Source organism: Falco peregrinus, chromosome 1, assembly GCF_023634155.1.
Source record: "Falco peregrinus isolate bFalPer1 chromosome 1, bFalPer1.pri, whole genome shotgun sequence".
Taxonomy (NCBI): domain Eukaryota; kingdom Metazoa; phylum Chordata; class Aves; order Falconiformes; family Falconidae; genus Falco; species Falco peregrinus.
Genome location: NC_073721.1, coordinates 12777451 through 12790954, shown reverse-complemented (window position 1 = coordinate 12790954; position 13504 = coordinate 12777451). Strand labels below are relative to the sequence as shown.

Here is a 13504-nt window from a genome sequence, read left to right as displayed (position 1 = left end):
AAGTGATAGGCAGCTTATTTCCTTTACATCAGTAAGAATGGCTAAACCTCTAGAGCTAAAGCAGGGACGCAGCATGTGCAGCCCCCCGGAGCCTGGAGGCGACATGCCCTGCCCGTGCTGAGCCCCAGCACTGCTGCATGGCGGCTTCCAACGAGCCCTATGGGCAGCCCCACACCAGGCTGCCCCACGCCAGGGCACAGCCCGGTCCTCTGGCAGTCCTGGCAGGGCAGGCACTGACAACAGGGACCGGGAGCTCCTCCTGTGCTGCTGGTGGCAGAGTTTGCCTGGCCACACAAGTGTCCTCTGCAGACATCTTTAACTTCCAGCAGGCTCTGAACTGTACGCAAGAAGTATCACGTAATTGCATCTGATAAGGAGTATCAGTGAAGTAAGAGGAGATTGAGAAAACGGAGTAAGACTGCGACCGATAAAGGAGCAGTTGGCGCCTTTTGACCAAACAAAGAGAAGGGCAGCTGCTGTCTGTAGGAAGAGATTTGCATCTTTGCCCAGTATGTATGTGGTCCAGAGACTGTCAGGGTAATGATGTGTTTCTCATCTACTTTAAAGCACATTTCCTCCCTGCTGGTACCTACTTAAAGGCATGGCAAGGCAGTTACAATAAATAAGAATCATGCAAGCGTGTGCTGCTCACCATAAATCGCTGCTTGTTCTTTGGCTGATGTAAAAGTCGCACTAACGGGAAACTATCAACCTATGCGTGCTATCTTTCAGAGCCTTCTTGTTATATCTGCTAATAATACTGCAACTATTAAACTCGCATTCAAAATTCTATATACTTTAAAGCGTTTCTATAAAGTTTTTTTCCCTTTTCCTATGTCACTTACATTGACTTGCAAAACTGCTCTGATATATTTCACTCTGGCGCCAGCTACTTTTCATTCACTTTTTGTTTTATTCTTCTGAATGAAAACAAAAAAGCAGAAATTTAGCAGTCAGGATTTACCTTTACTCTCAGGGGCCTACAGTCCTTAGTTTGCACCTATCTCTAACGATCAGGTGCCAGCAACTCACCTCCCAACCACACCACGCACCTTTGCAATTTCTCTGACCAAAATGCCTTTTACGTTTGTGGCTGTAGAATCCAGCTTCACCACAAGGCTCTAGAAACACTCTACAAAACAGAGCTAGCAAGGAAGGAGAAGCAATAGCTGGCAACTGTTTGGCTGTTGGTTTCAACTCTTGAAGCATTTTTAAAGTAGCCTCAGAAGTGGAGCAAGCAGTGTCCACTCTTCAGTGCCTCTCAAGGATCGTCTCACACAAAGATGTTTCTAAAACATTTGCTTACCTCCTCTGTGATATCAATCTTCAGAACTGCCGTGGTACTGAAGGACGGGGAGCCTCGGTCTTTGGCCTGCACCACCACCGACCAGATGCAGTCTTTATTCTTTGTGATGTTGTGGATGATGTCCAGGGAACGGATATAGGATTTCAGCTTGATTTCCCCAGTGCTTTGGTCTATGTCAAACACGTTGGCTGGATCTGCTTGCATGATGGAATAATCCACAATGTTGTTGGGTTCTTCTGCATCTTGATCTATAGCCTGGTAGGGGAAACGTAAAGAACAAAGATCTTATTGTTTGTATGTCTGCCTGAAGACAAAACTCTGAAAGTTCCTGAGCATTTACTTCTGATAATATCCATGCTGTGAAACGACTGCGCTGTTCTTGTTTCATCTTGGAAACAATTTTCCCTTTTCTGGTATCAGCTATGCTACTTTTTGTAGTGAAAAACAGCAGGAGTAGAGTTCTTTTTGTATAAGCGATTTCTATTTGAGATTAAATAAAATCAGAGGAAAAACTGAACTGTAACCCGTCTATAGAATGCAAATGACTCAGTGCTGGGGAGTTTCTCACACAGCGTGGGGGACAAATCTGAAGTGATAGAGAACAATGGGATTAGCTCTGCACTGTAAACTAGAGCTGCCGTAATTTTTGTGCCGTCATATTTATTCTGCTAACATGGGGTGGTGTGTAATCAGGCTTTGCTATATGCATTCAGATATGTGTAGTATAAGATCTTCTGCGCCTTTGCTGGTGAATTGTTGTTGCGTTTTTTTTTTACCTCCCGTTCCACACTGGATCAACAAATACAATTCTGCACAGTGAAGGGAAAGAATCTGTGTGGTTGAGCACAAAGGCAAGGCAGGAAGGTTAAGTATCCAAACCCCTGTACTTTCATTCATTCATCTTATTTGGGCTTCTTATGATCACTGTATAATCCAGGATCCTCCAGCAGCTGATGGTTCAAATATTGTAAGAGAATTTTATCTTTTGCCTATGGAATTTATTTCTCCTTCTCAGCACTCTGTAAACACTATCATTCCACGCTTTAATCCATTTGTTACATACAAATGGATGTGCAAAAAATAAAGCCCCAGGAAAAGCCAACTTTCAGACATTCATCACGATCCCTGAGCAATAAACAGCAGAGTCGGGGCTTTTTTCAAAGCACTCTGCTTTGCGACACACTGTGTCATCTCTCACCTCGATCTTCACTGGTGACCCGATAATCATTGTCTTTTCCTGGATGTTTTCATTGAACTCTGGAGAGTGGTCATTGACATCTAGCACAGTGATAAACACTTCAGCCAGGCTGTATTTCCCATCCGTGTCCTCTGCCTTCACATAGAAATTATACTTTGAGTTCACTTCAGCATCTAATACAGCCCAGGGCTGGGTGTAAATTATACCAGTTGATGGGTGGATTAGGAACCTGGAAAAGAAGCATGGAAAAACTTCTGGGTTTTTGGGTCACTTAATGTGTGTTTACAGCCTAGGGCAAAGGTGGGCTCTAAACACGGAATTGCTGCGCCCAAAGATTGGTACTCTTCACCTAACTCCTGTCTGGCTGATGATTCCAAATCATTCACTCTACCTATTTTTGTCTAGATCCTTTAGTTTTGAAACTATCAGTGTCTGGTGTTTTTCAATTATGCATTAGCCATTTAAGCTGCATTTTCTGTTAAAGTCTTTGTCCTCAGTAAATGCTCAGTGTGATGGCCTTCTCACAGAGTGATTTCTTTGCGTTAAAACATTAAGGAACTGCCTATTTATTTTTTTTCCAGTTTGTAAGTACAATATATTAGATCATGTCCTGCATAAATTAAGATTGAACGATATCACCTCAATAGCTAAGGAAAGCATGCCACATATCATATTTAAGCTCTTTACTTCTCAGAATGGGTAAGAAAAATGGCTGCTCTTAAATCCCCCAAAGTGCAGGGCAAATTACCCCCTCCAAAAATAATCATTTTTCCATAGACTGGCACTGGGATGGAGTGGGTGTTCAGATTTATTGATAGCAAGTTTGATTCTACACATTTGTAATTACTGAGACACTGTCAAAAGTGTCAGCCAAAAGCTTGGATTTATAGAGAAGATCCCAACACGGTGGCTTTTTAAAATGGACTGCCAGCGTCGGCTCCAAGCAGTAGGGTGTTTAACAGATGAAAAGTTTTATATACGCTTTTATTAATGTACAGGATAACAAAATATTTTCTGTGTTTCCTCTGTGAGCACAATTGAGAGACGTTATAAAACGGGCACTTAATAATCCAGGCTCTTCAATTGTTTTCATTACCCTATTAAATACAAATACACGGCTTGATGAAAGCCAAGACCTGGAGGTGGAAGGAGCTGTGCCAAATCTCGGTAGGGGACAGTGCCTGTGCCAAGTGCCTCCTTAGCACCCAACCCAGCCTAACCATGCAGAGAGGACTCTCATCACCCCCATTTTAGTGGGAGACTAGAAGCACTGAAATATGAAGACATTACAGCAGCGTAACCCGCTCACACTAGCAGCTTAGATATAGGATTGCCAGCATAATGGTTTTATCTTCAATAGGAAACACTATTCCTCTTACTCCAGGATAACTCATCCTTCTGCCAACGCAAACTGACACACAAAAAAATCATGCTTCTAATTGAAACTTAAATCTGCATCAAACTGTGTGTTCAGCAGGTCTAGAGGTCCCAGGGCTAGGAAATCAATCCAGCCTTCCAGAGCCATGCCATTCTGGCACAAGAAAAAAAATATCTCATACTTAGGAAGGAAAAGAAAGTCTTGACATTTTAATTTCCTTATTCAACAGCATAAAACACTGAGTCTGAGCATCCCCCTAATTCCAATCAGAATAAAGTTGCACTCCTGGTTTTTTTTCTAAATCCTTCATCACCAACCTTCACAAGTTTCTTTGCACCAGCTGCTACATTCTAAACCTAAGAGGTCTGCCTGCACGACATGACCTTTGCCTGCTTGCCTCTATGCAGTTAGCAGCTAGCTTAAGGACTTAGTGAAGAGCTCAAAATAATCCATCGTGGAAATGCTCCCATATGTGTATCCTTCTGGCTACAGAAGAGGTTCACCCTTAACATCGTGGATTTTGGGCTTTGATTGTGCCTCCTAAATGGCTTTCACCTTAATAAGAAGAGTTCAGCTTTAACTCCAGGTGGATAATGTAGGAAGAAAAATGGATTCTGGGGATGAGTGCCTGAAAAGCTCACTCATTGCAATGTTCTGCCCTGCAGCCCCACCATACCCAGGAGCTGCAGGTTCCAGTAGCAATATCTGTGATGGCCGGTGATGCTAGCCATGGCTGGCAGCCCCAACCAAGGAACCAGTGCAACTACTGGGGGGGAAACAGTGTGGGAGAAACCTTTGTTTCAAGGATGCTCTCACCCCAGCACTGCCCCCAAAGACAGGGAGAGGGAGCTAGGCATCACCACAAAATCAAGTAAGCATCAGATTCCTTTCTTCCTTGATGCAGGGCTCTTAGGCTTACATATATAAAATGCCTTGAACACCCAGTGCAGCTGTCCTCCAAAGCTGAAGTTTATATTCTTGAAGGTCTTGCCATCTTTGATTTGTTTTGACAAGAAACCGGACTATTTATACAGCTATACGGAAATGGAAGGGGAAAGAGCAAGGGATTTTTTTCCCCTCCAGACCTGACTTTTCACGACAACTAGACCAAAACCTCCTCTTTCTTTCACAAGTGTCTTTCAAATGGTGATTGAACAGGTCTGTGCATTAGTACTTCAGATGTCTTATATCTCTTTGGGGGCTTGTGGGTAAAATTCCATGGGTTCATGAAGCAGATGTTTAACGATCACATTAGGTTTTCTATTGTTGTTTTCACAGAACTCACAAAGAACACAGCATAAATGTCCTTTAGAAATGAGCAGGTCAAGAATTAGCCTGTGGTGGTTTTTTGTTTGTTTGTTTGTTTGTTTTTTTGTGGCTTTTTTAAATTCTTTTAAAACTCTGCTTAGAGGCTATATAGGTTTTTTTGTTGTGGGTTTTTGTTTGGGCTTTTTTTTTTTTTTTTGGTTTACTTACAGATCTGCTCCTGTTCCATAGATAGAGTACTTGACTTCTCCCCAAAGCCCTGAATCTGGATCTGTAGCCTTAAGAAAAGAAAATCAGTGTCATTCTTTACTAAATTGCAAAAAAGAAATGTTTCAATTTTCTTTTAACAACAGGCTATGTAGAAAACCCAAATGATTTTCACTCTTTTTGCCATCACATTTTTAGGGAGAAATCACATAAATGTACACTTAGAAAACTGCAAAATCTAACACCAGGGAAGGTCACTGTCCCAGGGAAGCTGCTGAGATGCCTCCTGTCTCCTGGCCAGGCGGGTGCCCAGAGGCTCGAGCAGGGAGAAAGCCACTAGATGGCTCCATCCATTGACATTTAACACATCCTCCCTTTAATAGAGATGAAGCTAATCTCAATGACACCAACAAACTACCCTCTCTCAAACTTTCCTAATTATCAGTTAAATATTAATGTATATTCCCCAGAAAAAATTATTTACTTTGTATAGAGTATTTTTTAAGCCTCTGCTTGTTTGATTCAATTTAAAGTAATGCATAACAAATGTTTCAAGCTATACACAATATTTCAGCTTTGCTTATATTTTAATCACTCTTGTGCCTGTGTGACTTTTAGTAATGCAGATACTACACCAGATGATATCTTTCTTCCAGACTCCTGTTGGCTTCCTTTCTCAGCCCAGGACTAGGAAAGCTATTGATTTGGTAACAGCTATTTCCATAAACCCCTGCTTCTCGGATCGCTCTGAGGTGGTGTTACGTTATACCTTTGTACCTGGCCATCAAAATTCATGGCAGCAGCGGCTGATTCATTCATCACCTTGCTTGACTGTTTGGAAACCAGGACAATGCCTTTGATTCCTGCATGGTTAGCGTAACCCACCTGCAGCCCTACTGCAGCTGTTCTTTAGTTCTTCGGTGTGAGCTTGTCAGATGCTCTCATCCCATAATTTTGACCTCAGTCTACTTTAGGACTGCCTAACTGTTCCTAAAATATTTGCACACTTGGGACTTCTGCCAGAATTGGTATCCTGAGTCCTTGGAGTGCCTCAACTTGTCAAGTATATTTGTGATTCTGGGTCAAGTACTGAGTGACAGCACATGACAGTAAATGCTACACGGATTCCTCAGCTATGCTGTCCTGTGTACCTTGGCTCAGAATGGCTACTTTTGCTGCTTTTGCAAACTTTAAAAAAGAAATCTTTCTTTTCTTCTCACCTTGGGCATTTTTTATTGCTCTTGCTGCAAAGATAGTGATGTTTGGAAGTCTCTGTTTTCTACAGCTTTCCTATCTGTTTCCTCTAATAACCTTTTCTGTATTGTTTATGTTCTGCTTCTCAGCTTTCATTCTTCCATTGCTAAAATTTGCCTTCAGCACTTTATTATCATGATTATTTAATTTTCTTTCTTACTCACAGCCAGCCTGTGCTGGAGATCTCTGGCAACCTGTGTCCGTCATCCCTACCTGTGAGGCCTCCGCCAGGCGACTTGCATCACCCACCGAGCCCCATGTGGCCAGGAGCTCTCCTGCCTTTGGGACACCAGGTCTGTTTCCAGTCCTAGCAGCTGCACCGAAGAGACACAGCTCTCATCAACCGACCGCTGGAAATGATTCTCCAGCACACAGGGCCCATGTGATACCCTGATTTTATTTCTATGAAAATGTGATATACTGGGAAATCTATAGGCATATTTTTCCTGCTGTGAGAAGACACTTACATAGACAACTTTCTTTCCCAGCTCTAAGTCTTTTAATGTTATATTCTTGCCTTCATTAATTGTCTAATTCTGCATTTAGAAGCCAGATTCCTCCCAGGAGGAGGAGACTAATACCTGCTAAGCAGCCATCTTGTTTTCTTTTTACTCATACTTAAGCAAGCAAATCCAGTAAATCCAATTCCACGATCAGTGGAACTGTCACAACCGACTCTTCCTGCTGGACACTGATTTAACAGGGGCTTTCTTAGTACTCACAGACCCTGTGATCTGTCTTAAAAGCAGAAGGCCTTTAATTAAAAATCAAAGTGAATTTGTTGTTCTGAAAAACATTTGCCTAAAACTTTATTTTTTTCAGAAGTTTTTTTTTGTTTGCTTTTTTTTGTTGATGCTCGAAAGGAACTGGAGTCCAGAAGCCGACGGTGAGTACGATTTGCTACTTGCCTCTGTCCACCAGTTTTAAGGTACTTGAACTGTCACCACAGACACTTAGAAAAGAGAGCCTTTCTTAAGAGATTAATGAAACTTACTGTAACAGCAACTACGTTAGAGCCTCCCGGGGAGTTCTCAGGGATCCTGGCAATGTAGTAATCGGAGGAGAACTTTGGGACATTGTCATTCGTATCCAGCAAGCGTATCACTACATCAGCCGTCGAGCTGAATTTCTCTGGTGTGTTCACCTCTATTGCAAGAAGCTAAGAAGAGAAAACCAGGAAGTTACTAAAAGCAGCTATTATTACTTCTTAAAGGAGCTTCTTTCCACTACCCACGGCACATTTGTACATTTCAGCCTGGTTGGACCAAACAGCTCAAAAACAGGGAGAGGATGAGCTGGGTCAGTGTGCAGCCTAGGCTTGTTTGTGCAATCCTGTGATGGGCAGTCAAGCTGCGGAAAGAGGAGTTCCAACCTGTGTATACATATTAGACTTCATGGGACAAATGCAATTGGTCATAACTGACCAACACAGCTCAAAAAGCTGTAACAGAAGCAAGCAAACACCTATCCCTGGGCAGCTCCGAGAACACAGAGAAACATAAGCACCGAATAATTTTGAAGAACCTTGTACACTGAATCACAATCCTTTGCAGAGGAAGCATAAATTCTTAGTCAGGGAAGAAGTCAGGGCAATAAACTGCACCAAACAGGGCAAGGAGATGAGAGAACCGGTACCCTGGGCTGTTTGGAAGCAGCAGTACCCCCACCCCAAATGTTGGATGGTCAGGGATCAGGCACATACAGTAGAACCCCCCTTCAGAAAGTCTGTGAGAACTCCTACCACCAAACTCCTTGGGACCCTACCCTCACTGCCTTGTGCTGACTAGGACTTTATCAGATACCCACTGGGACTTTTGGATTGCCTCACTGCCTCCGAGGAGAAACAGAGAGCTCTGGCATAACACATTCTCATAACTCTGCTCACCTGAAAGGGCAGGCAGCCCCGTACAGCAGAACCAGGGGTGGGGAGAAGCCAGCAGGGTGGATGTTCTGGCTGGCTGTCAGCAGAGCTTAACGTGAGTGCACACCTATCCTCCCCTCAGCTGAGGGATGGCACTGCTGGGTCAGCAAGTGGGTTTCTTACATTGCCCCCAGCACACAGGGAATCGATGCAGGGAAGAGCAGTCACCACAGAGAAGGCAGGGGATAACCCAGGCGCCTGGTGCACAGCAGCTCTCAGTAGGCAGCAGGGAGCTCTCAGCTCCCCACTTGGGAACAGACCTGAGCAAGTATTTGGCGAGTCACCTCCAAAGCCTCAGGCAAGCACTTTCCAGCAGGACTTCAGCTACTTAGCACCGAAATTTTCCTCTCTTACTCTTAGTCGAAGGCAAAACAGCAGCAGCATTTCTGCTGTGTCTGCTGGCTCCACAGTAGATTAGGGGGCTATCAGGAGGAAGCCTGAGCTAGTAAAGCAGCAAGCCTATTGCTCAGGTGTTGTGTGACTGAGCAAAAGCAGTTTCAGCAACAGGTACAGACAGACAGTGAGTCCTTCACAGCCTCCGGCCCCTGCGCCTGGTCCCTGGTGGGTGGCTGCAACACACAGCATCGGCACTAGGACATCAGTCTTGGGCTCTGCAGGGGCTGAACCTGAATGGTTCACACAACAACCAGTGGTCAACCCTTTGGTTTTCATCTTTGGGTAAAGACCTAGTTAACACGAAGCAGGAGGGCTCTAGAACTCTCCTGAGGCCAGCACACCACTAATAGACTTGCGAGCAGGACAGCTAACTGAGATATGAGAAGCTCAACTGAAAAGTCTAGTGGCACAGGTTTTAATTCCCCGTAGGTGTCTGTTCCAGGAGCTCCCTCAAAGAGGGTGAATGCCTGAGGGAGCTTTAAGCTTCGGAAGGTAGAGCAGGGCTGCCACGGCATCTCCTCCTCCGTGGGTGCGGAGGTGGGGGCTGTGGGGGCTCACCCTTCCCGCACCGTGCGCCTGCCTCCCACCGTGTCGCAGCTCCCCATGGGCAGGCGGTGCTGGCACTGCCGACCCTGCCCTGCCACGTTCGGAGGAGTTTGTACCACTCAGAGGTGACAGGATTTGGGGATAGGAGGGAGCACTTCAGGTAGACAGGGAAAAGGCTATCTCGGGATCATCTCCTGGAGCTGCTCCTGCTGTGTGAACAATTCTAATGGCTGGAAAAAAAGCAACAAAAGGGTTCTTGAAGAAGTGAATCTTGAAGGATTGCTTGTAATTACTACAGGACACATCTGCCCTAAAAGGGGAGTTCGGTCACTGGGTCTCTGCGCTAACTTCTGTGTTCAAAGACCAGGCATACAGACATCGGCAAAAAGCTGCTCATGAGCAATCTCAGCTCCTAAAGCAGCACAGGGGTAAAATCTTATTGTTGATCATGTACATGGAGCTATAATTAAATTATATCATCTGCAGTGAAATGATCTTTGCTGCTGGAATCAGCTAATCTTAGAATGCCTTATGAGAGCTTAGCAGTTTTGCTTTGTTTCCTACATTCATTTTCAGTTCCCTTTCTTTTTAGCAGCCATAGTCCAGCTATGTCAACACACTGACAACATCTTCCTTCAGGGAGGGATTTTTGTCAGCTTACTTGCCTGCAATGTCTTATGCAGAGCTGAATTGTTGGTTTTATGCAGAGAGAGAAAAAACGTAGCATAGAACTGTTACTTCACAGGACTACACAGTAAAAATTAATACAGGTCAGAAGAGGAAACTGAGATGTAATCTTAAAATTGGCAGGCACATTTTTTAAAATAGCGTTTGATTTTGGCAACTGGAGATAACCGCAGCCTCATTTGGTCCTGGTCTGTGGGAGATGTGAGTGGGCAGGCTGTGAGGGGCAGGAGTGTCCAGGCTCCTGTCAAGGCACCATGTGCTCCAAGCTGCAGGGGGTGGAACACGGGAAATTTGGCCCTCAGAGTATGTCAGCCCAGGACAAGGTGGGACAGCGACGTCTGGCCCCTGCGGCAGAGGGACTGGAGCTCTAAGAGGCTGAAGGGGTACGAATTACCACCGCTGCCATGCCTTGGGAAACCCACTCTAGCTCTTGGCCAGCCGAAAATTAAGGAGGTCCTGACTACCAACTGCCTTTGAGAGACAACCGTAAATGGAAGATAGATTTTATCTAGTAGCCTTTGCTTCAGGTAGTTTTTCAGTGCATCTCCCAGTCAAACTGGCTTTAGTTCCTCTCTAGCGTTTTCCTGTTTAATAACAAACCAGAGGAGAAGACTCATTGCTTACAGATACCCATCCTCCCCCGAAAACAGCTTTTCAAAGCTGCTTTGGGATACATGTTAAATAGGAATGTATTCTTATGTCATGCAAAATTCTAACAAGACTGACTACATTGGCAAATAAAACTGGGTAGGAAGTGATTTGAACTTTTCAGGGAAATGGAGACAGCAATGAGGTCTTTATCAAGTATTTGGTGCCATATATTACTACCATATCATCCAGCTGCACCTTCTTAATTTGGAAACTAAACAAAGGCTCTTCATTTTTAGCAAAGCCTTATGGACTTCTCCAGTAGAAATAATTTCATAAAAAAAATAAATGTGAGTAACTGCTTAAGCTAAAAAAAAAACAATATCCTTTTTCCTGGTAATTAATTCTTTCAGTGTTTATGGCAATCACATGAACTACTTTGATTTCTATTAGTATTCATGAGGAGGCCACGTGTAACTTCTTTACTGGTCTTTTGGTAGTTTAACCTGAATAAATGTGCGCTTATTATAATTAGTTTCGGTAGCACTTTATAGCCCTTTCAGAATCTTCCATTTTAATACCATAATGATGCCTCACATTTTTGTAGCATCTATAACCTATGAAACTCAAAATGGCTAAGGAGCATTGCAAGAGGAGACATGAAGCATACTGCAGTGGAACTTGCTAAGGACACAAAGCAAACCATGTAGCAAAGGAGAGAACAAAATCCAGGTAGCTGGCTTGTGGAATGTGTAAAAAATGCCACTTTCTGTACAAAATTAAAACTAGCATATGTTAATACCCAGCTAGATAGTTTTGGCAATTTTTTAATTTTTTTTTTTAGCAATTACAGGGATTGTCTGTGCCATGCTTTGCTGTCAGAACTGACCCATCTATATTCATGTTCAGAGGCAGCTGATATAAAACCAGACTACTTAATTATCTTGCTGATGAGCCAATGAATCCGCCAGGGAAGGTGGTAGTGCAAGGGTCCAGCTTTCGGGTGAAAGCTGGCTTTCGTATGGCTGGCTTAAAGCATGGGTGAGATGCCTCAGGTCAGTCTGCAAAAGGCCATATATCTAGATACACTCTGACAAGGGCAGTGAGCAATTTGGGGAAATTTTCTTCCAGTCAGCTGGGGTCTTCAGCCTGCCAACATTCAAAAGCATGATCGTGAACCAAATTACTTAGGACTAAGCAGGTAATATTCTGGCCCCAGAGAAATTAGGGTTTCATCCTGTGAATTTATCATTGTAAAAGCAGAAATAACAGCCTTAGGGTTCAGCCTAGAATGACTCAGAGCCACCAACATATGCAGCTTCCACAGAGAGATAATACTCAACATTTTGCACTGACTGGACTAAATTAGTCCACAGATGCACCCATTAAACCTTTGGAAGTTGATGAACCAGAGGCAGAAATGAGTTTGCCTTACATGGAATATAATATCACTGACAATGCATCAGACAGCTCCAGACGGATTAAGAAGCTAAATCCCATCAGATACATAAGCCATCACACACACATCTTATACACAGGCAGAGAAGACCCGGAAAGCAGAAGTACCTTGAAGGTTAACAACTTGAATTTTTCATAGTCAATAGCAGCAGAATTTTCCACTATTATTGTAACCTGAGCCTCATTCAGGACAGTTTGGGGGACCACTCGGAAGATGCCACCAGGTCCAATAAGACGGAGGTTGAATTTAGCATTGGCTCCCTGTGAATAAAAGCAGACATGGCACTGTTTTCAGTAAACGATGCGCTTCTTACAGCCTAGATTGGCTCTGTTTCTTCACACTGTATAAAATTAGAACAAGTCTTACTGCTTAGAGCCCTCTGCTCTCCATCCCTTGGGCAAGAGACTGCTAAGAAGCTTAGTTATATAATCCCTCCATCCCTGGTCACAAGACGGACACAGCTTTTCTTAAAATAGATTGACAAGCTTGGTTATTCTTCCAGTCATAATGGAAAAACCCTGCAGCGGGACTGGTTAAGAGAGGGATCTTGCGGCAAGCACCCTTGGGCTTGGTGCCATGCACTGTGAACCAGCGCAGGTGACAGAGATAACACCACGTGCATACGGGCAGGCGAGCCCTGGTTCCTGCCAAGGGAAGACAACTGAACTGTCTGCATCAGGACAATGGACTCCTCAAAATCCCAGCCTATGTCCTAAAAGCTCACAGCCTGGGATGATGCAGAGCCACAAAGATGTGCCACCTCCAAGCAGAGGTGGTACCCCACAGTTTGCACTGACTGGACTAAGCCAGCCCAGAGTCAAAGCCACTAAACCTTCTGGAAGCTGATGCACCTGGGGGGAGAGAGGAGCCCAACTTGGGCAGAATAAAATCCGACACATATTTTTGACAGCTCCAGGTGAAGTGAGAATCCAAATCCCATTATATACAATCATTGAATCTTTTAGGTTGGAAAAGATCTTTAAGATCATCAAGTCCAACTGTTAACCCAGCACTGCCGAGCCCACCACTAAACCACGTTCCTAAGCACTACGTCTACATGTTTTTTAAACACCTCTGGGGGTGGTGATTTCACCACCTCCCTAGGCAGCCTGTTCCAATGCTTTACCACCCTCTCAGAGAAGACATTTTCCCTCACACCCAATCTAACCCTCCCCTGGCACAACGTGAGGCCCTTTCCTCTTGTCCTGTCGCTTGTTACCTGGCCAGACCAATTCTTATAAAGCAAACTGGAGCACAGAAGGGAAAAGATGAAATGGAGATTCTGATACTTCTGCCTT

The 13504-nt window shown here is 44.1% G+C and overlaps 1 protein-coding gene across 1 annotated transcript in view; it reads right to left on the bottom strand.

The window, feature by feature from the left end:
* CDHR1 (cadherin related family member 1) overlaps positions 1–13504 on the bottom strand; it is a 49173-nt gene that overhangs the window by 9259 nt on the left and 26410 nt on the right. The window contains 5 exon segments of the mRNA XM_055793707.1: positions 1307–1561; positions 2505–2733; positions 5359–5426; positions 7604–7768; positions 12314–12466. Of these exon segments, the coding sequence (XP_055649682.1) occupies positions 1307–1561; positions 2505–2733; positions 5359–5426; positions 7604–7768; positions 12314–12466 (870 nt within the window).